The sequence below is a fragment of the Hyla sarda genome, chromosome 1, assembly GCF_029499605.1.
Source record: "Hyla sarda isolate aHylSar1 chromosome 1, aHylSar1.hap1, whole genome shotgun sequence".
Taxonomy (NCBI): Eukaryota; Metazoa; Chordata; class Amphibia; order Anura; family Hylidae; genus Hyla; species Hyla sarda.
Genome location: NC_079189.1, coordinates 605981647 through 606007716, shown reverse-complemented (window position 1 = coordinate 606007716; position 26070 = coordinate 605981647). Strand labels below are relative to the sequence as shown.

The 26070-nt window shown below is 44.7% G+C and overlaps 1 protein-coding gene across 1 annotated transcript in view; it reads right to left on the bottom strand.

Moving 5' to 3' along the window:
- The window catches only part of LOC130297799 (zinc finger protein 84-like), a 67669-nt gene that overhangs the window by 7705 nt on the left and 33894 nt on the right, over window positions 1-26070 (bottom strand). Inside the window, 5 exon segments of the mRNA XM_056550730.1 lie at window positions 8065-8365; window positions 8532-8593; window positions 8677-8803; window positions 13233-13238; window positions 13390-13450. Coding sequence (XP_056406705.1) covers window positions 8065-8365; window positions 8532-8593; window positions 8677-8803; window positions 13233-13238; window positions 13390-13450 — 557 coding nt within the window.

Below are 26070 nucleotides of genomic sequence, written 5' to 3'. Positions count from 1 at the left end.
GAACATAACAAGGGGTAAAGTAAACCTTAATACCCCACAGGTGATTCACAACTTTTGCATACGTAAAAAAAAAAAAAAAAAAAATTCCCTAAAATGCTTGGTTTCCCAAAAAATTTACATTTTTACAAAGGGTTAAAGCAGAAAATACCGCCCAAAATTTGAAGCCCAATTTCTCCCGATTCAGAAAACACCCCATATGGGGGTGAAAAGTGCTCTGCTGGCGCACTACAGGTCTCAGAAGAGAAGGAGTCACATTTGGCTTTTTTGAAGGAAATTTTGCTCTGGGGGCATGCCGCATTTAGGAAGCCCCTATGGTGCCAGGACAGCAAAAAACCCCACATGGCATACCATTTTGGAAACGAGACCCCTTGGGGAACATAACAAGGGGTTAAGTGAACCTTAATACCCCACAGGGGTTTCACAACTTTTGCATATGTAAAAAAAAATAAAAAATTTTACCTAAAATGCTTGGTTTCCCAAAAAATTTACATTTTTACAAAGGGTTAAAGCAGAAAATACCACCCAAAATTTGAAGCCCAATTTCTCCCGATTCAGAAAACGCCCCATATGGGGGTGAAAAGTGCTCTGCTGGTGCACTACAGGTCTCAGAGGAGAAGGAGTCACATTTGGCTTTTTGAAAGCAAATTTTGCTCTGGGGGCATGCCGCATTTAGGAAGCCCATATGGTGCCAGGACAGCAAAAAAAAAAAAACATGGCATACCATTTTGGAAACTAGACCCCTCGGGGAACGTAACAAGGGGTTAAGTGAACCTTAATACCCCACAGGTGTTTCACGACTTTTGCATATGTAAAAAAAATAATTTTTTTTTAACCTAAAATGCCTCTTTTCCCAAAAATTTTACATTTTTAAAAAGGGTAAAAGCAGAAAATACCCCCCAAAATTTGAAGCCCAATTTCTCCCGAGTACGGCGATACTCCATATGTGACCCTAAACTGTTGCCTTGAAATACGACAGGGCTCCAAAGTGAGAGCGCCATGCGCATTTGAGGCCTAAATTAGGGACTTGCATAGGGGAGGATATAGGGGTATTCTACGCCAGTGATTCCCAAACAGGGTGCCTCCAGCTGTTGTAAAACTCCCAGCATGCCTGGACAGTCAGTGGCTATCTGGCAATACTGGGAGTAGTTGTTTTGCAACCGCTGGAGGCTCCGTTTTGGAAACAGTGGCGTACCAGACGTTTTTCATTTTTATTGGGGAGGGGGGTTGTATAGGGGTATGTGTATACGTAGTGTTTTTTACTTTTTATTGTGTGGTAGTGTAGTGTAGTGTTTTTAGGGTACAGTCGCACGGGCGGGGGTTCACAGTAGTTTCTCGCTGGCAGTTTGAGCTGCGGCAGAAATTTTGCCGCACCTCAAACTTGCAGCTGGATACTTACTGTAATCCTCCGCCCATGTGAGTGTACCCTGTACGTTCACATTGGGGGGGGGGGAACATCCAGCTGTTGCAAAACTACAACTCCCAGCATGTACGGTCTATCAGTGCATGCTGGGAGTTGTAGTTTTGCAACAGCTGGAGGCACACTGGTTGTGAAACACAGAGTTTGGTAACAAACTCAGTGTTTTGCAACCAGTGTGCCTTCAGCTGTTGCAAAAGCTACAACCCCCAGCATGTACGGACAGCGGAAGGGCATGCTGGGTCTTGTAGTTATGCAACAGCTGGAGGCATACTACTTTGGCTGGGGATGCTGGGGACTGTAGTTATGCAACAGCTGGAGACACACTGGTTTGCTACATAACTCAGTGTGCCTTCAGCTGTTGCAAAACTACAACTCCCAGCAGTCACCGACAGCCAACGGGCATGCTGGGAGTTGTAGTTATGCAACCAGCAGATGCACCACTACAACTCCCAGCATGCACTTTAGCTGTTGGTGCAAGCTGGGAGTTGTAGTTACACAACAGCTGAAGGTACACTTTTCCATAGAAAAAATGTGCCTCCAGCTGTTGCAAAACTACAAGTCCCAGCATGCCCATAAGGGCATGCTGGGAGTTGTGGTGGTCTGCCTCCTGCTGTTGCATAACTACAGCTCCCAGCATGCCCTTTTTGCATGCTGGGAGCTGTTGCTAAGCAACAGCAGGAGGCTGTCACTCACCTCCAACGATCCACACAGGACTGTCCCTCGTCGTCTGCGCCGCGGCCGTCGCTCCTGGGGCCCCGATCCCAACATTGACGCCGGGGATCGGGGTCCCCAGCACCCGGGGTGCACGTCCCGCACCCGCTCACGTCCTCCGGAAGAGGGGCGGAGCGGGTTGCGGGAGTGACACCCGCAGCAGGCGCCCTGATTGGTCGGCCGGTAATCCGGCCGACGAATCAGGGCGATCGTGAGGTGGCACCAGTGCCACCTCACCCCTGCAGGCTCTGGCTGTTCGGGGCCGTCGGAGACGGCCCCGAACAGCCTGTAAGTCCGGGTCACCGGGTCACTGGAGACCCGATTGACCCAGAATCTGCCGCAGATCGCTGGACTGAATTGTCCAGCGATCTGCGGCCATCGCCGACATGGGGGGGCATAATGACCCCCCTGGGCGATATGCCCCGATGCCTGCTGAACGATTTCAGCAGGCATCGGGCACCGGCTCCCCTCCGGCTAGCGGCGGGGGGCCGGGATTTGACAGGACGTACTCAAACGTCCTGAGTCCTTAAGGACTCGGAAAAGGGGACGTTTGAGTACGTCCTGCGTCCTTAAGGGGTTAATGACAGGTCAATTTTCCTTTTTGGATTTTTTTTATTTATTTTTTTATGCTTCTCTCCTTTTAAACTCCATAACTCCTTTAATCCTCCACCTACACAGCCATATGAGGCTTTTATTTTTTGTGGGACAAATTGTAATTACATCACTCACAAAAAAACAAACAAAAAAACAATAGGTGGACCAAAACTGAAAAATAAATCAGTCATCGGGGTCGGTCATCAAGGTACCATTTTTGTTGTGATTGGATAATTTTTTATTTATTTATTTTTGGTATAAGAAGTGACCGAAATCAGCAGTGCTGGACGTTGGTATTTTTTTACATTTACACCATTCACCACGCGGTTTGTTACGTTATGCACTCCGGCCACACACGCTGGCCATGAGCGCATGGTCCCGTTACCTGCTGCTGCCGGCGGTGCTGGGACTCACATCGAGGGATGCGCCCGCATGCGAGCCCCAGTCCATCACCCACCTGGTGCTTCTCCTGCCCCGCCTCTGCCTTTCTGCTCCAGCACGCGTGTCCCCGTCCCCTAGGGCGCGCGCTAGAGCTTTAACATTTAAAGGGGCCAGTGCGCTCATTATTGTAATTCACCTGTGACTCATTGATAAATTCCTCCACCCGCCTCACTTCCCTGCCAGATCTTAGTTGCCTTGTGCCTGGGAGAAAGCATTCCTGAGAGTTGTCTTTCTGTGTATCTGTGCTCTGTGACCCGACCTTGCTCCTCTGCCGCCTGCCTACTGACCTCCTGCTACGTCCTGACTACGCTACTGTGCTGCCTGCCCTGACCTTCTGCTATCCAGACTATGAGCTGCCTTATCCCTCCTGTGCCTTGCATCTCCTCAGCCGCCTATGTGATCGAGTCGTGCCAGGGGTAGCGACCTGATTGTCGTATGCCGCAGCAAGTTCATCCCGCTTTGCGGCGGGCTCTGGTAAAAACCAGCGGCACCTTAGACTCCGCTCCCTGGTATGGCCCGAATCATCTGCCACACAGGTCCAGCGGATCCACATCCACCAGAGGTCCTGTCTTCTGAAACGGGATGTTACAGTAAGATCCGGCCATGGATCCCGCTGAGGTACACCTGCCTGAAGTCGCAGATCTTCCCTCCGTTGTGGTATGTCATTCTCAGCAACTGGCACGACAGGCGCAGCAACTTACCCAACAGTCTGCTATGATACAACAGCTTTTGGCCTTGCAGCAGCACCCGCAATCTGTCCCACTCCCTCGTCCAGCTCCTGCAGTGTCTTCTGGCTCCCAGCTACGTCTACCATTACCCTCTAAATATGAGGCGATTCCAAGTTATGCAGAGGCTTTGTTACACAGTGCTCCATGCACTTGGAGCTCATGTCTGAACTGTTTCTGATGGAACGTGCGAAGGTGGCCTTTTCATTAGCCTACTGTACGGCAAAGCCCTGGCCTTGGCTACACCCCTTTGGGACCACGGTGATCCAGTAGCTTCCAACTTAACGAATTTTCTGGCAGAATTTCGCTGTGTCTTTGAGGAACCCGCACGTGCCTCTTCTGCTGAGTCGGCTTTGCTGAACCTATGTCAAGGGAATTCTTCCATTGGTGACTACGCGGTTCAATTCCGCACTCTAGCCTCAGAACTAGCATGGAATGAGGAGGCCTTGTGTGCCACATTCAGAAAAGGACTGTCTAGCAGGATTAATGATACCCTGGCTGCACGTAATCCTCCTTCTCTGAATGAACCCCCTGGCCACACGGATTCATGTGCGTTTTGCTGAGAGGCAGGAAGAACTGCGCTTAGAGAGGGAACCTGCTCGAACAGGGAGATATCCTCGCCTGGCACCCGTGTTTCAATGTCCTCCTCTACAGTTTCCTGCACCTCTTGCTGAAGAGGCTATGCAAGTGGATCGTTCCCATCTTACGCAATAGGAGAGATCAAGACAACGCAGTGAGGATTTGTGTTTGTATTGTGCTAGCCTGGAGCACATCCTCAATGACTGTTCTGTTCGTCCACTGTATCCCTGAAGACGGGAAATGGTCAAGCAAGGAGAGGTGGTATTCACACCAAGGGACGCCTCTCCTACGTGCCCTAGGTGCGAATACCACCTCTCCTCGCTTGACCATTTCTGTACAAGTCTTCGCTTCCTTTAGCGCTACAGCATTTTTGGATTCTGGATCTGCAGGTGACTATTGATGCTTCTTTCATCCACAAATATCATCTTCCTGTTACTTGGCTTGCCAAGCCTTTGTTCATCTCCTCTGTTAATGGACAAAATTTGGACTGCAAGGTGCTATTCTGTACTGAGCCTCTCGTCATGCAAGTGGGTGTCTTTCATAAAGAAAAGATTGAATTCTATGTACTGCCTCACTGTACTTCTGAGCTTCTTCTTGGCCTTCCTTGGCTCCAACATCACCCTCCGCAACTAGATTGGAGAACTGGAGAAATTATTAGCTGGGGACAGCTCTGTCAAAAAATTGTTTCTCGTCCTCCTCCTTTACCTGGTCTGCCTCCACCTTACCAAGATTTCTCTGATATATTCTGCAAGAAACAGGCTGAGTCTCCATATCGTCCTTATGACTGCCCTATTGATCTTCTGCCTGGTACAACTTCTTCTGCCTGGTACAACTCCTCCTCGTGGAAGGATATACCCTCTATTGGTTCCTGAGACCAAAGCCATGGCTGAGTATTTCCAGGATAATCTCCAAAATACATTTATTCTTAAGTCCTCTTCTCCTGCTGGAGCTGGTTTCTTCTTTGTAGGGAAGAAGGATGTCTCACTCCGTCCATGTATTGAATACAGGGAACTTAAAAAAATCACGGGCAAGAACAGTTACCCACTACCTCTTATCTCAGAACTTTTTGACCGTCTACGTGGTGCCAAGGTCTTCTCAAAGTTGGACTTGCGTGGAGCGTATATCCTCATTCGTATCCACAAGGAAGATGAATGGAAAACGGCAAAATCGATACTGGTGATGGACATTTTGAGTATCTCGTAATGCCTTTTGGTCTCTGCAATACTCCAGCCGTTTTTCAAGAGTTTGTCAATTATATCTTCTGTGATCTTCTCTACCTGTGTTGTCGTATACCTAGATGACATCCTGATCTTCTCTTCCAACTTAGAGGAGCATCGTACTCATGTTCGTCTGGTTCTTCAGCGACTACGGAAGAATCATCTCTATGGCAAACTGGAGAAATGTCTGTTCGAGAAGTCTAGTCTACTGTTTCTTGGCTACATTGTCTCTCTTCGGGGCCTGCAGATGGATCCAGATAAATTGTCTGCAGAGTTGGATTGGCCTCGTCCTTCGGGCCTACATGCTATTCAACGCTTTCTGGGATACGCTAACTATTATCGTCAATTTATCCCACATTTTTCGTCCTTGGTTGCTCCAATTGTGGCTCTCACTAAGAAGGCTTCTAATTATAAGTCTTGGCCTCAAGAGGCTGAGGAGGCCTTCTCCCGTTTAAAGTTTGCGTTTGCCTCTGCTCCCATGATTACAATACCTGATCAAGAGAGGCCCTTTACTTTGGAGGTTGATGCCTCATCTATTGGAGCAGGTGCCGTTCTTACTCAGAAAAATGCCAAGGGCAAGACTGTAACTTGTGGGTTCTTCTCTAAGACCTTCTCTCCTTGCTGAGAGGAATTACTCCATTGTAGATTGTGAACTCTTCGCTATCAAGCTAGCTTTGGAGGAATGGCGAAATTTATTGGAAGGTTCTTCTCATCCGGTCAGCATCTACTCCGACCATAAGAATCTTCTATACCATCAGTCTGCTCAGCGTTTGAACCCCCGCCAGGCAAGGTGGTCACTGTTCTTTTCTAGGTTCAACTTCTTCATCCACTTCCGTCCAGCAGACAAGAACATCAGAGCAGATGCTCTCTCCAGGTCCTCTGACGTCATTGTTTTGGACTCCACGCCTAGGCCTATTATTCCTCCTGACCGTTTGATTCCTGCCGCTCCTGCTGAAATTCAACAAGTTCCTCCAGGAAAATCCTTTGTGCCCGCCCGATTAAGATGCAAGGTACTGAAATGGGGTCATTCTTCCTTGACAGCAGGACACCCTGGAATACACAAGACTCTACTTCAAATCTCTTGGCATTACTGGTGGCCCCATCTCAAACGTGATGTTTCTGATTTTGTTTGATCCTGTGAAACTTGTGCCAAAACTCCTCGACAGAGACCTGCAGGACTCTTACAGCCTTTACCCATTCCAGAGACTCCCTGGTCCCATATTGCCATGGATTTCATCCCCGATTTGCCACCATCTAATAAGAACAGTGTCATTTGGGTCGTTGTAGATCGGTTTTACAAGATGGCTCATTTCATTCCTCTACCAGGTCTTCCTTCTGCTCCACAGCTGGCAAAGTACTTCTTGCTGCATGTCTTTCGTTTACATGGTCTTCCTCAACATATCGTTTTGGATCGTGGTGTGCAGTTTGTCCCTAAGTTCTGGCGAGCCCTTTTATAACCGTCTGGACATCAAGCTGGACTTCTCCTCGGCCTACCACCCTCAGTCCAACGGTCAGGTGGAGAGGTTAATCAAATCCTTGAGACTTATCTTTGGCATTTTGTTTCAGCTCGGCAAGATGATTGGGTCGACCTTCTCCCCTGTGCTGAATTCTCTTAAAATCATAAGGATTCCGAGTCCAAGAGGTAGTATCCCTTTTTTGTTGTCTACGGGCTCCATCTCCGTTCTCCTCTTCCTCTCCCAGTCTCCTCTGGTGTGCCTGCTGTTGATGAGCTGGTCCGTGACTTCTCCACAATCTGGCAACAGACCCGACAGTTGTTATCCCAGGCTTCTTCACGTATGAAGGCGCAAGTTGATAAAAGTAGAAGACCTCCTCCGTCCTTCTCTCCAGGTGACAGGGTGTTGCTTTCATCCAAATACATCGGCTTCAAGATCCCCTGTTACAAGCTTGGTCCTCGCCACCTTGGTCCCTTCCAGATTCTAAAAAAAAAATCAACGCTGCCTCCTACAAACTCTGTCTACCTGCTACGTTACGTATTCCCAATTCCTTCCACGTCTCTCTCCTCAAGCCTCTTGTCCTAAACCGGTTTTCTCAGAAGAATCTTGTCCCCACACCTGTCTCCGGCTCTTCTGACATCTTCAAGGTTAAATAGATTATTGCTACAAAAAACATGAGAGGTAAACAATTTTTTTTGGTCGACTGGGGGGGTTACAGTCCTGAGGAATAGTCCAGATTACAGGACATTTTATAGTCCAGATTACAGGACATATATATTAGTCTAGAAAATGGGAAAACTAAAAAAGTTATAGGGGTCGAAACTTTGAGATAAACATATTTTGATTTAACTGCTTCACGACAATGGGCATGAATGTATGTCCTGAATGAATGTGACTGTGCTCTGCATTTAGTGGTTAGTACTCACCTGGGAAGTTACCTGTAGGAATATCCTCCTTATACTGCTCATCACCGCTCACATCTGTCTCTTCCTCTTCCTTTATGTCAATAGCATTAATATAGATCAAATCTATCCCTATAGGAATGTCCTCCTTGTACTGCTCATCACCGCTCACATCTGTCTCTTCTTCTTCCTTTATGTCTATAGCATTAATATTGATCAGATCGTTCCCTGTAGGAATGTCTTCCTTATACTGCTCATCACCGCTCACATGTGTCTCTTTTTCTTCCTTTATGTCTGTAGCATTAAAACAGTTCAGATCTTCTCCCTGATTTATAAGATATGGAAAAAATATTGTAAAAGTCATCAGACAGTAGGATAAGTCACCTGGAATGTTACAGATGAGCAGGAGATGAGGAGTCATGGAGGTTGAGGGGACTGACCAAAAGAGCTTCACAGCCCTTCTACAGATCATAGGGAATATCTCCATCTACCTGATCCTGTGGAAGAAGAGGACGGGGACACCTCTCTGGTGCTGTTCTCTTACTGGATCTGACTGTAGGGAACACATACAGAGACTGAATTAATTCTTTACATACAAATAATGAGAGGACGTGTGTATATAGTCATGTCTATTACCTGCTGATGTGAGGGGCTGCTGATCCTCCATCATCACCTGATCCTTGTACTGATCCTTGTGTCCTTCTACATACTCCCACTCCTCCATGGAGAAATAGACCGCCACGTCCTGACACCTTATAGGAACCTGACACACAATGATACAGTCATCACCCCGACCCCTCCAGTGGTGTTACTGTATAATGTCCCAGCATTCCCAGCAGTGTCACCTCTCCAGTCATCACCAGACCCCTCCATTACTGTATAATGTCCCAGCATTCCCAGCAGTGTCACCTCTCCAGTCATCACCAGACCCCTCCATTACTGTATAATGTCCCAGCATTCCCAGCAGTGTCACTTCTCCAGTCATCACCAGACCCCTCCATTACTGTATAATGTCCCAGCATTCCCAGCAGTGTCACCTCTCCAGTCATCACCAGACCCCTCCATTACTATATAATGTCCCAGCATTCCCAGCAGTGTCACCTCTCCAGTCATCACCAGACCTCTCCATTACTGTATAATGTCCCAGCAGTGTCACCTCTCCAGTCATCACCAGACCCCTCCATTACTGTATAATGTCCCAGCATTCCCAGCAGTGTCACCTCTCCAGTCATCACCAGACCCCTCCATTACTGTATAATGTCCCAGCAGTGTCACCTCTCCAGTCATCACCAGACCCCTCCATTACTGTATAATGTCCCAGCATTCCCAGCAGTGTCACCTCTCCAGTCATCACCAGACCCCTCCATTACTGTATAATATCCCAGCATTCCCAGCAGTGTCACCTCTCCAGTCATCACCAGACCCCTCCATTACTGTATAATGTCCCAGCATTTCCAGCAGTGTCACCTCTCCAGTCATCACCAGACCCCTCCATTACTGTATAATGTCCCAGCATTGCCAGCAGTGTCACCTCTCCAGTCATCATCAGACCCCTCCATTACTGTATAATGTCCCAGCAGTGTCACCTCTCCAGTCATCACCAGACCCCTCCATTACTGTATAATATCCCAGCATTCCCAGCAGGGTCACCTCTCCAGTCATCACCAGACCACTCCATTACTATATAATGTCCCGGCATTCCCAGCAGTGTCACCTCTCCAGTCATCATCAGACCCCTCCATTACTGTATAATATCCCAGCATTCCCAGCAGGGTCACCTCTCCAGTCATCACCAGACCCCTCCATTACTATATAATGTCCCAGCAGTGTCACCTCTCCAGTCATCACCAGATCCCTCCATTACTGTATAATGTCCCAGCAGTGTCACCTCTCCAGTCATCACCAGACCCCTCCATTACTGTATAATGTCCCAGCAGTGTCACCTCTCCAGTCATGACCAGACCCCTCCATTACTGTATAATGTCCCAGCAGTGTCACCTCTCCAGTCATCACCAGACCCCTCCATTACTGTATAATGTCCCAGCATTCCCAGCAGTGTCACCTCTCCAGTCATCATCAGACCCCTCCATTACTGTATAATGTCCCAGCATTCCCAGCAGTGTCACCTCTCCAGTCATCACCAGACCCCTCCATTACTGTATAATGTCCCAGCATTTCCAGCAGTGTCACCTCTCCAGTCATCACCAGACCCCTCCATTACTGTATAATATCCCAGCATTCCCAGCAGGGTCACCTCTCCAGTCATCACCAGACCCCTCCATTACTATATAATGTCCCAGCATTCCCAGCAGTGTCACCTCTCCAGTCATCACCAGACCCCTCCATTACTGTATAATGTCCCAGCATTCCCAGAAGTGTCACCTCTCCAGTCATCACCAGACCCCTCCATTACTGTATAATGTCCCAGCAGTGTCACCTCTCCAGTCATCACCAGACCCCTCCATTACTGTATAATGTCCCAGCAGGGTCACCTCTCCAGTCATCACCAGACCCCTCCATTACTGTATAATGTCCCAGCATTCCCAGCAGTGTCACCTCTCCAGTCATCACCAGACCCCTCCATTACTATATAATGTCCCAGCATTCCCAGCAGTGTCACCTCTCCAGTCATCACCAGACCCCTCCATTACTATATAATGTCCCGGCATTCCCAGCAGTGTCACCTCTCCAGTCATCACCAGACCCCTCCATTACTGTATAATATCCCAGCATTCCCAGCAGGGTCACCTCTCCAGTCATCACCAGACCCCTCCATTACTATATAATGTCCCAGCATTCCCAGCAGTGTCACCTCTCCAGTCATCACCAGATCCCTCCATTACTGTATAATGTCCCAGCATTCCCAGCAGTGTCACCTCTCCAGTCATCACCAGACCCCTCCATTACTGTATAATGTCCCAGCATTCCCAGCAGTGTCACCTCTCCAGTCATCATCAGACCCCTCCATTACTGTATAATGTCCCAGCATTCCCAGCGGTGTCCCCTCTCCAGTCATCACCAGACCCCTCCATTACTGTATAATGTCCCAGCATTCCCAGCAGGGTCACCTCTCCAGTCATCACCAGACCCCTCCATTACTGTATAATGTCCCAGCATTCCCAGCAGTGTCACCTCTCCAGTCATCACCAGACCCCTCCATTACTGTATAATGTCCCAGCAGTGTCACCTCTCCAGTCATCACCAGACCCCTCCATTACTGTATAATGTCCCAGCATTCCCAGCAGTGTCACCTCTCCAGTCATCACCAGACCCCTCCATTACTGTATAATGTCCCAGCAGTGTCACCTCTCCAGTCATCACCAGACCCCTCCATTACTGTATAATGTCCCAGCATTTCCAGCAGTGTCACCTCTCCAGTCATCACCAGACCCCTCCATTACTATATAATGTCCCAGCAGTGTCACCTCTCCAGTCATCACCAGACCCCTCCATTACTGTATAATGTCCCAGCAGTGTCACCTCTCCAGTCATCACCAGACCCCTCCATTACTGTATAATGTCCCAGCATTCCCAGCAGTGTAACCTCTCCAGTCATCACCAGACCCCTCCATTACTGTATAATGTCCCAGCATTCCCAGCAGTGTCACCTCTCCAGTCATCACCAGACCCCTCCATTACTGTATAATGTCCCAGCATTCCCAGCAGTGTCACCTCTCCAGTCATCACCAGACCCCTCCATTACTGTATAATGTCCCAGCAGTGTCACCTCTCCAGTCATCACCAGACCCCTCCATTACTGTATAATATCCCAGTATTCCCAGCAGTGTCACCTCTCCAGTCATCACCAGACCCCTCCATTACTGTATAATGTCCCAGCATTCCCAGCAGTGTCACCTCTCCAGTCATCACCAGACTCCTCCATTACTGTATAATGTCCCAGCATTCCCAGCAGTGTCACCTCTCCAGTCATCACCAGACCCCTCCATTACTGTATAATGTCCCAGCATTCCCAGCAGTGTCACCTCTCCAGTCATCACCAGACCCCTCCATTACTGTATAATGTCCCAGCAGTGTCACCTCTCCAGTCATCACCAGACCCCTCCATTACTGTATAATGTCCCAGCATTCCCAGCAGTGTCACCTCTCCAGTCATCACCAGACCCCTCCATTACTGTATAATGTCCCAGCAGTGTCACCTCTCCAGTCATCACCAGACCCCTCCATTACTGTATAATGTCCCAGCATTCCCAGCAGTGTCACCTCTCCAGTCATCACCAGACCCCTCCATTACTGTATAATGTCCCAGCAGTGTCACCTCTCCAGTCATCACCAGACCCCTCCATTACTGTATAATGTCCCAGCAGTGTCACCTCTCCAGTCATCACCAGACCCCCCCATTACTGTATAATGTCCCAGCAGTGTCACCTCTCCAGTCATCACCAGACCCCTCCATTACTATATAATGTCCCAGCATTCCCAGAAGTGTCACCTCTCCAGTCATCACCAGACCCCTCCATTACTGTATAATGTCCCAGCATTCCCAGCAGTGTCACCTCTCCAGTCATCACCAGACCCCTCCATTACTGTATAATGTCCCAGTAGTGTCACCTCTGCAGTCATCACCAGACCCCTCCATTACTGTATAATGTCCCAGCAGTGTCACCTCTCCAGTCATCACCAGACCCCTCCATTACTGTACAATGTCCGAGCATTCCCAGCAGTGTCACCTCTCCAGTCATCACCAGACCCCTCCATTACTGTATAATGCCCCAGCAGTGTCACCTCTCCAGTCATCACCAGACCCCTCCATTACTGTATAATGTCCCAGCAGTGTCACCTCTCCAGTCATCACCAGACCTCTCCATTACTGTATAATGTCCCAGCAGGGTCACCTCTCCAGTCATCACCAGACCCCTCCATTACTGTATAATGTCCCAGCAGTGTCACCTCTCCAGTCATCACCAGACCCCTCCATTACTGTATAATGTCCCAGCAGTGTCACCTCTCCAGTCATCACCAGACCCCTCCATTACTGTATAATGTCCCAGCATTCCCAGCAGTGTCACCTCTCCAGTCATCACCAGACCCCTCCATTACTATATAATGTCCCAGCATTCCCAGCAGTGTCACCTCTCCAGTCATAAAAATGAGAGTATCGTTGTTGCTTTTCCCCTCCCACAAGGCTTAGGTAGGAAGACTGGGCAACGCCGGTTAAAATGGTGGGTTTTTACCTTTTGCTCCACAAATATTTTTTTTATTCACTGTAGATTTGGTGGTAAAATGATTGATGTAATTACAAAGAACAATTGATGGCGCAAAAAACAAGTCCTCATATGAGTCTGTAAGTAGAAAATTAAAGTGGTTATTAGAAGGCAAGGAAGAAAAAACCAAAAGCTGGACCATCTCGTTCACCCAGACATGCAAAGCTTGGGCATAAGTTGGGCCTGAGCTGTAATAAAGCGATTGGGGGTTGAAGGTCAGTATATAAGGTCGGGATGTGAGCAGGGGATGTAAGGATAGGCTATGAGGATAGTATTTACGGTCGGGATGTGAGTGCAGGATATAAGGTCAGTATTTAAATGGGCACTGTCAGATATAAAAACTTTTGATAAGTTGTAAAGCATGCACCAATAGGTTTTGTAATTGCTTTCATTAAAAAAACTTTCAGTATTTCATACTGAAAAAGCCAGTCAAACAACTACCTCATGGGAAACATACCAGCCTGGCTGTGTCCACTCGTCATCACCTACGACATGGACCTACTTCTTGATTGACAGGTCTGCAGATCTAAAGCTGCAGTGATCAGCTCCCTCACTGTCTGCGTTTACTTTATAGTCTCCTGTGTGAGGAGAAGGGGGGAGGGACGGGAGTACACTGCTGCCTGTGAGGAGAAGGGGCGGGAGTACACTGCTGCCTGTGAGCAGATGATGAAAGAAGCTGGGGACTGAAGATGGGGACTGAATGGAGGGTTTTTTGTTTAAAAAGTAAGTGTCCCTGCATATGTGTGTGTGTGTGTGTGGATATATATGTGTGTAAATCTGTGTTGTCTATGTAATGTGCATGTGTATGAATAAATTAAGTCAGTGTGTGTGTATATCTAATACAGGGGGACTACAATCATACGCCTCCAGCTGTTGCAAAACTCCTAGCATTCCTGCACAGCCAAATGATGTGTGGGCATGCTGGGAGGTGTAGTTTTGCAACAGTAGGAGGAACACAGCCTGCAGCAACACTGCTGTAAATCTGAGTTTTACCAATCATATGCCTCCAGCTGTTGCAAAACTACAACTCAAAGGATGTGTGGGCATGCTGGGAGCTGTAGTTTTGCAAAAGCTGTAAGCACACAGTGTTTGTGTATAGCATAAAACCAGAAAGGAAAGGGTTACAGATGCTCACTGAGACCAGTGACTGAGGAGAGTGAGGGAGGGGGAGTGGTTATCACCTGAGGAGAAGAAAGGCACCCACCCCCTGCTTCTAGTCAACAACATTAAGGTAATTCAGAAAAAGAGCTAATTCTGAGAGAAATATAAGTCATAGACACATAAAAATGATATGTACATGATCAGGATGAGATACTGAGCAACTTATCACAGATTTGTTTTTTTTTTGGGTGATCTGACAGGTACGCTTTAAAGTTGGGATGTGAGGGCAGGATATGAGGTTGGGATATTGAGGGCGACATATGAGTTCAGTATATAAGGTTGGAATGTGAAGTCAGGATATGAGGACGGGATATGAGGTAGGGATACCAAGACGGGATATGAGGACAGGATGTAATGTTGGGATATAGGGTTAATATATGGGGACGGGATATGAGTACAGGATAAGATAGGAAGATGGAATAAGAGGTCAGGGTATAAAGATGGGATAGGATAGAAGATCAGGATAAAAGGATGGGGTACAAGGACAGGGTATGAGGACAAGATCGGAGGTGTTGGGATATGAGGACGAGATAGGAGGTTGGGGTATGAGGCTGGGATGTGAGGTTTTGATATGGGATTGAGATATGAAGACAGGATATGAGGATGAGATATAGGGTCAGGATATGAGGTCAAGATATAAGGATGGAATAAAAGAACAGGATGTGAGGTCGGGATATGAGGACGAGATATAAGGACAGGATAAGAGGATGGCATAGAGGGTCGGGATATGAGGTCAGGATATGAGGATGAGATATAAGGACAGGATAAGAGGATGGCATATAGGGTCAGGATATGAGGTCAGGATATAAGGAAGGAATAAAAGGACAGGATGTGAGATCGGGATATGAGGACGAGATACAAGGACAGATATGAGGATGAGATATAAGGACAGGATATGAGGTCAGGATATAAGGATGGAATAAAATGACAGGATATGAGGATGAGATACAAGGACAGGATATGAGGATGAGATATAAGGACAGGATATGAGGTCAGGATATAAGGATGGAATATAAGGACAGGATATGAGGTCAGGATATAAGGATGGAATATAAGGACAGGATGTGAGGTCGGGATATGAGGACGAGATATAAGGACAGGATAAGAGGATGGCATACAGGGTCGGGATATGAGGTCAGGATAAAAGGATGGAATATAAGGACAGGATATGAGGATGGCATATAGGGTCAGGATATGAGGTCAGGATATAAGTATGTTGTTAAAAATAAATATTGGGGTGAAAATCACATAAGAATTGTGAGAAAACAGTCACACACAGGTACAGACACTATATTATGAACTACACTAACAGCCCCTGTAGCATAGTCACATAAAAAAAATTCCCGGAATACCCCTTTAATATTTTATGTACGTAGTGTTAAGAAAGGGTTAAGAACAAACATCTATAGTGTGAGATAATGCAGCTATACCGCATTCACTTCAATGGGGCTGAAGTGTAATACATCAAATGACCTGAGGACAGGGGGCGCTGTTTATAGATGAGAGCTGATAATAACCCCATTATATTATGTGCCCCAAATCTACACAGGTATATATACAAACCTTCACCTACCCAAAAGACGTGTACTTACAGGACCTGCGATGATGTCACCGTCATGTGATCAGTCACATGGAGGAGGAGGAGTCACATGATCAGGGGCTGCTGCTCTAGGCTCATCTGCTCAGTGTATGCAGGACTCTGCTGTTCTGGTTGTGATCGCAGCTGGATGAGCTGAAGTTATGTGTATGCAGCAGAGCTGTGTGTGTGTGATGTGCGTGGTGCAGAGCTGTGTATGTGTGTGTTATATATGTCTGCAGCAGAGCTGTGTGTAATGTGCATGTAGCTGAGCTGTATGTGTACACAGTAGAGCTGTATATGTGTAATGTACATGTAGCTGAGCTGTATGTGTACACAGTAGAGCTGTATATATGTAATGTGCATGTAGCTGAGCTGTATGTGTACACAGTAGAGCTGTATATGTGTAATGTGCATGTAGCTGAGCTGTATGTGTACACAGTAGAGCTGTATATGTGTAATGTACATGTAGCTGAGCTGTATGTGTACACAGTAGAGCTGTATATGTGTAATGTGCATGTAGCTGAGCTGTATGTGTACACAGTAGAGCTGTATATGTGCAATGTACATGTAGCTGAGCTGTATGTGTACACAGTAGAGCTGTATATGTGTAATGTACATGTAGCTGAGCTGTATGTGTACACAGTAGAGCTGTATATGTGTAATGTGCATGTAGCTGAGCTGTATGTGTACACAGTAGAGCTGTATATGTGTAATGTACATGTAGCTGAGCTGTATGTGTACACAGTAGAGCTGTATATGTGTAATGTACATGTAGCTGAGCTGTATGTGTACACAGTAGAGCTGTATATGTGTAATGTGCATGTAGCTGAGCTGTATGTGTACACAGTAGAGCTGTATATGTGTAATGTGCATGTAGCTGGGCTGTATGTGTACACAGTAGTGCTGTATATGTGTAATGTACATGTAGCTGAGCTGTATGTGTACACAGTAGGGCTGTGTATGTGTAATGTACATGTAGGTGAGCTGTATGTGTACACAGTAGAGCTGTATATGTGTAATGTACATGTAGCTGAGCTGTATGTGTACACAGTAGAGCTGTATATGTGTAATGTACATGTAGCTGAGCTGTATGTGTACACAGTAGAGCTGTATATGTGTAATGTGCATGTAGCTGAGCTGTATGTGTACACAGTAGTGCTGTATATGTGTAATGTGCATGTAGATGAGCTGTATGTGTACACAGTAGAGCTGTATATGTGTAATGTACATGTAGCTGAGCTGTATGTGTACACAGTAGAGCTGTATATGTGTAATGTACATGTAGCTGAGCTGTATGTGTACACAGTAGAGCTGTATATGTGTAATGTACATGTAGCTGAGCTGTATGTGTACACAGTAGAGCTGTATATGTGTAATGTGCATGTAGCTGAGCTGTATGTGTACACAGTAGAGCTGTATATGTGTAATGTACATGTAGCTGAGCTGTATGTGTACACAGTAGAGCTGTATATGTGTAATGTACATGTAGCTGAGCTGTATGTGTACACAGTAGAGCTGTATATGTGTAATGTACATGTAGCTGAGCTGTATGTGTACACAGTAGAGCTGTATATGTGTAATGTACATGTAGCTGAGCTGTATGTGTACACAGTAGTGCTGTATATGTGTAATGTATATGTAGCTGAGCTGTATGTGTACACAGTAGAGCTGTATATGTGTAATGTGCATGTAGCTGAGCTGTATGTGTACACAGTAGTGCTGTATATGTGTAATGTACATGTAGCTGTGCTGTATGTGTACACAGTAGAGCTGTATATGTGTAATGTGCATGTAGCTGAGCTGTATGTGTACACAGTAGAGCTGTATATGTGTAATGTACATGTAGCTGAGCTGTATGTGTACACAGTAGAGCTGTATATGTGTAATGTGCATGTAGCTGAGCTGTATGTGTACACAGTAGAGCTGTATATGTGTAATGTACATGTAGCTGAGCTGTATGTGTACACAGTAGAGCTGTATATGTGTAATGTGCATGTAGCTGAGCTGTATGTGTGCACAGTAGAGCTGTATATGTGTAATGTACATGTAGCTGAGCTGTATGTGTACACAGTAGAGCTGTATATGTGTAATGTAGCTGAGCTGTATGTGTACACAGTAGAGCTGTATATGTGTAATGTACATGTAGCTGAGCTGTGTGTGTACACAGTAGTGCTGTATATGTGTAATGTACATGTAGCTGAGCTGTATGTGTACACAGTAGAGCTGTATATGTGTTATGTGCATGTAGCTGAGCTGTATGTGTACACAGTAGAGCTGTATATATGTGTAATGTACATGTAGTTGTGCTGTATGTGTACACAGTAGAGCTGTATATGTGTAAAGTACATGTAGCTGAGCTGTATGTGTACACAGTAGAGCTGTATATGTATAATGTGCATGTAGCTGAGCTGTATGTTTACACAGTAGTGCTGTATATGTGTAATGTGCATGTAGCTGAGCTGTATGTGTACACAGTAGAGCTGTATAGGTGTAATGTGCATGTAGGTGAGCTGTATGTGTACACAGTAGAGCTGTGTGTAATGTGCATGTAGCTGAGCTGTATGTGTACACAGTAGAGCTGTATATGTGTAATGTACATGTAGCTGAGCTGTATGTGTACACAGTAGAGCTGTATATGTGCAATGTACATGTAGCTGAGCTGTATGTGTACACAGTAGAGCTGTATATGTGAAATGTACATGTAGCTGAGCTGTATGTGTACACAGTAGTGCTGTATATATGTGAAATGTACATGTAGCTGAGCTGTATGTGTACACAGTAGAGCTGTATATATGTGTAATGTGCATGTAGCTGAGCTGTATGTGTACACAGTAGAGCTGTATATGTGTTATGTACATGTAGCTGAGCTGTATGTGTACACAGTAGAGCTGTATATGTGTAATGTACATGTAGCTGAGCTGTATGTGTACACAGTAGAGCTGTATATATGTGTAATGTACATGTAGTTGTGCTGTATGTGTACACAGTAGAGCTGTATATGTGTAATGTACATGTAGCTGAGCTGTATGTGTACACAGTAGAGCTGTATATGTGTAATGTACATGTAGCTGAGCTGTATGTGTACACAGTAGAGCTGTATATGTGTAATGTACATGTAGCTGAGCTGTATGTGTACACAGTAGAGCTGTATATGTGTAATGCACATGTAGCTGAGCTGTATGTGTACACAGTAGAGCTGTATATGTGTAATGTACATGTAGCTGAGCTGTATGTGTACACAGTAGAGCTGTATATGTGTAATGTACATGTAGCTGAGCTGTATGTGTACACAGTAGAGCTGTATATGTGTAATGTGCATGTAGCTGAGCTGTATGTGTACACAGTAGAGCTGTATATGTGTAATGTACATGTAGCTGAGCTGTATGTGTACACAGTAGAGCTGTATATGTGTAATGTACATGTAGCTGAGCTGTATGTGTACACAGTAGAGCTGTATATGTGTAATGTACATGTAGCTGAGCTGTATGTGTACACAGTAGAGCTGTATATGTGTAATATACATGTAGCTGAGCTGTATGTGTACACAGTAGAGCTGTATATGTGTAATGTGCATGTAGCTGAGCTGTATGTGTACACAGTAGAACTGTATATGTGTAATGTGCATGTAGCTGAGCTGTATGTGTACACAGTAGTGATGTATATGTGTAATGTACATGTAGCTGAGCTGTATGTGTACACAGTAGAGCTGTATATGTGTAATGTACATGTAGCTGAGCTGTATGTGTACACAGTAGAGCTGTATATGTGTAATGTGCATGTAGCTGAGCTGTATGTGTACACAGTAGAGCTGTATATGTGTAATGTGCATGTAACTGAGCTGTATGTGTACACAGTAGAGCTGTATATGTGTAATGTACATGTAGCTGAGCTGTTTGTGTACACAGTAGAGCTGTATATGTGTAATGTGCATGTAGCTGAGCTGTATGTGTACACAGTAGAGCTGTATATGTGTAATGTACATGTAGCTGAGCTGTATGTGTACACAGTAGTGTTGTATATGTGTAATGTACATGTAGCTGAGCTGTATGTGTACACAGTAGAGCTGTATATGTATAATGTGCATGTAGCTGAGCTGTATGTTTACACAGTAGTGCTGTATATGTGTAATGTGCATGTAGCTGAGCTGTATGTGTACACAGTAGAGCTGTATAGGTGTAGTGTGCATGTAGGTGAGCTGTATGTGTACACAGTAGAGCTGTGTGTAATGTGCATGTAGCTGAGCTGTATGTGTACACAGTAGAGCTGTATATGTGTAATGTACATGTAGCTGAGCTGTATGTGTACACAGTAGAGCTGTATATGTGCAATGTACATGTAGCTGAGCTGTATGTGTACACAGTAGAGCTGTATATGTGAAATGTACATGTAGCTGAGCTGTATGTGTACACAGTAGTGCTGTATATGTGTAATGTACATGTAGCTGAGCTGTATGTGTACACAGTAGTGCTGTATATGTGTAATGTACATGTAGCTGAGCTGTATGTGTACACAGTAGAGCTGTATATGTGTAATGTACATGTAGCTGAGCTGTATGTGTACACAGTAGTGCTGTATATGTGTAATGTACATGTAGCTGAGCTGTATGTGTACACAGTAGTGCTGTATATGTGTAATGTACATGTAGCTGAGCTGTATGTGTACACAGTAGAGCTGTATATGTGCAATGTACATGTAGCTGAGCTGTATGTGTACACAGTAGAGCTGTATATGTGAAATGTACATGTAGCTGAGCTGTATGTGTACACAGTAGTGCTGTATATGTGTAATGTACATGTAGCTGAGCTGTATGTGTACACAGTAGTGCTGTATATGTGTAATGTACATGTAGCTGAGCTGTATGTGTACACAGTAGAGCTGTATATGTGTAATGTACATGTAGCTGAGCTGTATGTGTACACAGTAGTGCTGTATATGTGTAATGTACATGTAGCTGAGCTGTATGTGTACACAGTAGTGCTGTATATGTGTAATGTACATGTAGCTGAGCTGTATGTGTACACAGTAGAGCTGTATATGTGTAATGTACATGTAGCTGAGCTGTATGTGTACACAGTAGAGCTGTATATGTGTAATGTACTTGTAGCTGAGCTGTATGTGTACACAGTAGAGCTATATATGTGTAATGTACATGTAGCTGAGCTGTATGTGTACACAGTAGAGCTGTATATGTGTAATGTGCATGTAGCTGAGCTGTATGTGTACACAGTAGAGCTGTATATGTGTAATGTACATGTAGCTGAGCTGTATGTGTACACAGTAGAGCTGTATATGTGTAATGTACATGTAGCTGAGCTGTATGTGTACACAGTAGAGCTGTATATATGTAATGTACATGTAGCTGAGCTGTATGTGTACACAGTAGAGCTGTATATGTGTAATGTACATGTAGCTGAGCTGTATGTGTACACAGTAGAGCTGTATATGTGTAATGTGCATGTAGCTGAGCTGTATGTGTACACAGTAGAGCTGTATATGTATAATGTGCATGTAGCTGAGCTGTATGTGTACACAGTAGTGCTGTATATGTGTAATGTACATGTAGCTGAGCTGTATGTGTACACAGTAGAGCTGTATATGTGTAATGTACATGTAGCTGAGCTGTATGTGTACACAGTAGAGCTGTATATGTGTAATGTACATGTAGCTGAGCTGTATGTGTACACAGTAGAGCTGTATATGTGTACTGTGCATGTAGCTGAGCTGTATGTGTACACAGTAGAGCTGTATATGTGTAATGTACATGTAGCTGAGCTGTATGTGTACACAGTAGAGCTGTATATGTGTAATGTACATGTAGCTGAGCTGTATGTGTACACAGTAGAGCTGTATATGTGTAATGTACATGTAGCTGAGCTGTATGTGTACACAGTAGTGCTGTATATGTGTAATGTACATGTAGCTGAGCTGTATGTGTACACAGTAGTGCTGTATATGTGTAATGTACATGTAGCTGAGCTGTATGTGTACACAGTAGAGCTGTATATGTGTAATGTACATGTAGCTGAGCTGTATGTGTACACAGTAGAGCTGTATATGTGCAATGTACATGTAGCTGAGCTGTATGTGTACACAGTAGAGCTGTATATGTGAAATGTACATGTAGCTGAGCTGTATGTGTACACAGTAGTGCTGTATATGTGTAATGTGCATGTAGCTGAGCTGTATGTGTACACAGTAGTGCTGTATATGTGTAATGTGCATGTAGCTGAGCTGTATGTGTACACAGTAGAGCTGTATATGTGTAATGTACATGTAGCTGAGCTGTATGTGTACACAGTAGAGCTGTATATGTGCAATGTACATGTAGCTGAGCTGTATGTGTACACAGTAGAGCTGTATATGTGTAATGTACATGTAGCTGAGCTGTATGTGTACACAGTAGTGCTGTATATGTGTAATGTACATGTAGCTGAGCTGTATGTGTACACAGTAGTGCTGTATATGTGTAATGTACATGTAGCTGAGCTGTATGTGTACACAGTAGAGCTGTATATGTGTAATGTACATGTAGCTGAGCTGTATGTGTACACAGTAGTGCTGTATATGTGTAATGTACATGTAGCTGAGCTGTATGTGTACACAGTAGAGCTGTATATGTGTAATGTACATGTAGCTGAGCTGTATGTGTACACAGTAGAGCTGTATATGTGCAATGTACATGTAGCTGAGCTGTATGTGTACACAGTAGAGCTGTATATGTGTACTGTGCATGTAGCTGAGCTGTATGTGTACACAGTAGAGCTGTATATGTGTAATGTACATGTAGCTGAGCTGTATGTGTACACAGTAGAGCTGTATATGTGTAATGTACATGTAGCTGAGCTGTATGTGTACACAGTAGAGCTGTATATGTGTAATGTACATGTAGCTGAGCTGTATGTGTACACAGTAGTGCTGTATATGTGTAATGTGCATGTAGCTGAGCTGTATGTGTACACAGTAGAGCTGTATATGTGTACTGTGCATGTAGCTGAGCTGTATGTGTACACAGTAGAGCTGTATATGTGTACTGTGCATGTAGCTGAGCTGTATGTGTACACAGTAGAGCTGTATATGTGTACTGTGCATGTAGCTGAGCTGTATGTGTACACAGTAGAGCTGTATATGTGTAATGTACATGTAGCTGAGCTGTATGTGTACACAGTAGAGCTGTATATGTGTAATGTACATGTAGCTGAGCTGTATGTGGACACAGTAGAGCTGTATATGTGTAATGTACATGTAGCTGAGCTGTATGTGGACACAGTAGTGCTGTATATGTGTAATGTACATGTAGCTGAGCTGTATGTGTACACAGTAGAGCTGTATATGTGTAATGTGCATGTAGCTGAGCTGTATGTTTACACAGTAGTGCTGTATATGTGTAATGTACATGTAGCTGAGCTGTATGTGTACACAGTAGATCTGTATATGTGTAATGTACATGTAGCTGAGCTGTATGTGTACACAGTAGAGCTGTATAGGTGTAATGTGCATGTAGGTGAGCTGTATGTGTACACAGTAGAGCTGTGTGTAATGTGCATGTAGCTGAGCTGTATGTGTACACAGTAGAGCTGTATATGTGTAATGTACATGTAGCTGAGCTGTATGTGTACACAGTAGAGCTGTATATGTGCAATGTACATGTAGCTGAGCTGTATGTGTACACAGTAGAGCTGTATATGTGAAATGTACATGTAGCTGAGCTGTATGTGTACACAGTAGTGCTGTATATGTGTAATGTACATGTAGCTGAGCTGTATGTGTACACAGTAGTGCTGTATATGTGTAATGTACATGTTGCTGAGCTGTATGTGTACACAGTAGTGCTGTATATGTGTAATGTACATGTAGCTGAGCTGTATGTGTACACAGTAGTGCTGTATATGTGTAATGTACATGTAGCTGAGCTGTATGTGTACACAGTAGAGCTGTATATGTGTAATGTACATGTAGCTGAGCTGTATGTGTACACAGTAGAGCTGTATATGTGTAATGTACATGTAGCTGAGCTGTATGTGTACACAGTAGAGCTGTATATGTGTAATGTACATGTAGCTGAGCTGTATGTGTACACAGTAGAGCTGTATATGTGTAATGTACATGTAGCTGAGCTGTATGTGTACACAGTAGAGCTGTATATGTGTAATGTGCATGTAGCTGAGCTGTATGTGTACACAGTAGAGCTGTATATGTATAATGTGCATGTAGCTGAGCTGTATGTGTACACAGTAGTGCTGTATATGTGTAATGTGCATGTAGCTGAGCTGTATGTGTACACAGTAGAGCTGTATATGTGTAATGTACATGTAGCTGAGCTGTATGTGTACACAGTAGAGCTGTATATGTGTAATGTACATGTAGCTGAGCTGTATGTGTACACAGTAGAGCTGTATATGTGTACTGTGCATGTAGCTGAGCTGTATGTGTACACAGTAGAGCTGTATATGTGTACTGTGCATGTAGCTGAGCTGTATGTGTACACAGTAGAGCTGTATATGTGTAATGTACATGTAGCTGGGCTGTATGTGTACACAGTAGAGCTGTATATGTGTAATGTGCATGTAGCTGAGCTGTATGTGTACACAGTAGAGCTGTATATGTGTACTGTGCATGTAGCTGAGCTGTATGTGTACACAGTAGAGCTGTATATGTGTACTGTGCATGTAGCTGAGCTGTATGTGTACACAGAGCTGTATATGTGTAATGTGCATGTAGCTGAGCTGTATGTGTACACAGTAGAGCTGTATATGTGTAATGTACATGTAGCTGAGCTGTATGTGTACACAGTAGAGCTGTATATGTGTAATGTGCATGTAGCTGAGCTGTATGTGTACACAGTAGAGCTGTATATGTGTAATGTGCATGTAGCTGAGCTGTATGTGTACACAGTAGAGCTGTATATGTGTAATGTGCATGTAGCTGAGCTGTATGTGTACACAGTAGAGCTGTATATGTGTAATGTGCATGTAGATGAGCTGTATGTGTACACAGTAGAGCTGTATATGTGTAATGTACATGTAGCTGAGCTGTATGTGTACACAGTAGAGCTGTATATGTGTAATGTACATGTAGCTGAGCTGTATGTGTACACAGTAGAGCTGTATATATGTGTAATGTGCATGTAGCTGAGCTGTATGTGTACACAGTAGAGCTGTATATGTGTAATGTACATGTAGCTGAGCTGTATGTGTACACAGTAGAGCTGTATATGTGTAATGTACGTGTAGCTGAGCTGAATGTGTACATAGTAGAGCTGTATATGTGTAATGTACATGTAGCTGAGTTGTATGTGTACACAGTAGAGCTGTATATGTGTAATGTACATGTAGCTGAGTTGTATGTGTACACAGTAGAGCTGTATATGTGTAATGTGCATGTAGCTGAGCTGTATGTGTACACAGTAGAGCTGTATATGTGTAATGTGCATGTAGCTGAGCTGTATGTGTACACAGTAGAGCTGTATATGTGTAATGTACATGTAGCTGAGCTGTATGTGTACACAGTAGAGCTGTATATGTGTAATGTACATGTAGCTGAGCTGTATGTGTACACAGTAGAGCTGTATATATGTAATGTACATCTAGCTGAGCTGTATGTGTACACAGTAGAGCTGTATATGTGTAATGTACATGTAGCTGAGCTGTATGTGTACACAGTAGAGCTGTATATGTGTAATGTGCATGTAGCTGAGCTGTATGTGTACACAGTAGTGCTGTATATGTGTAATGTACATGTAGCTGAGCTGTATGTGTACACAGTAGAGCTGTATATGTGTAATGTACATGTAGCTGAGCTGTATGTGTACACAGTAGAGCTGTATATATGTAATGTGCATGTAGCTGTGCTGTATGTGTACACAGTAGAGCTGTATATGTGTAATGTGCATGTAGCTGAGCTGTATGTGTACACAGTAGAGCTGTATATGTGTAATGTACATGTAGCTGAGCTGTATGTGTACACAGTAGAGCTGTATATGTGTAATGTACATGTAGCTGAGCTGTATGTGTACACAGTAGAGCTGTATATGTGTAATGTACATGTAGCTGAGCTGTATGTGTACACAGT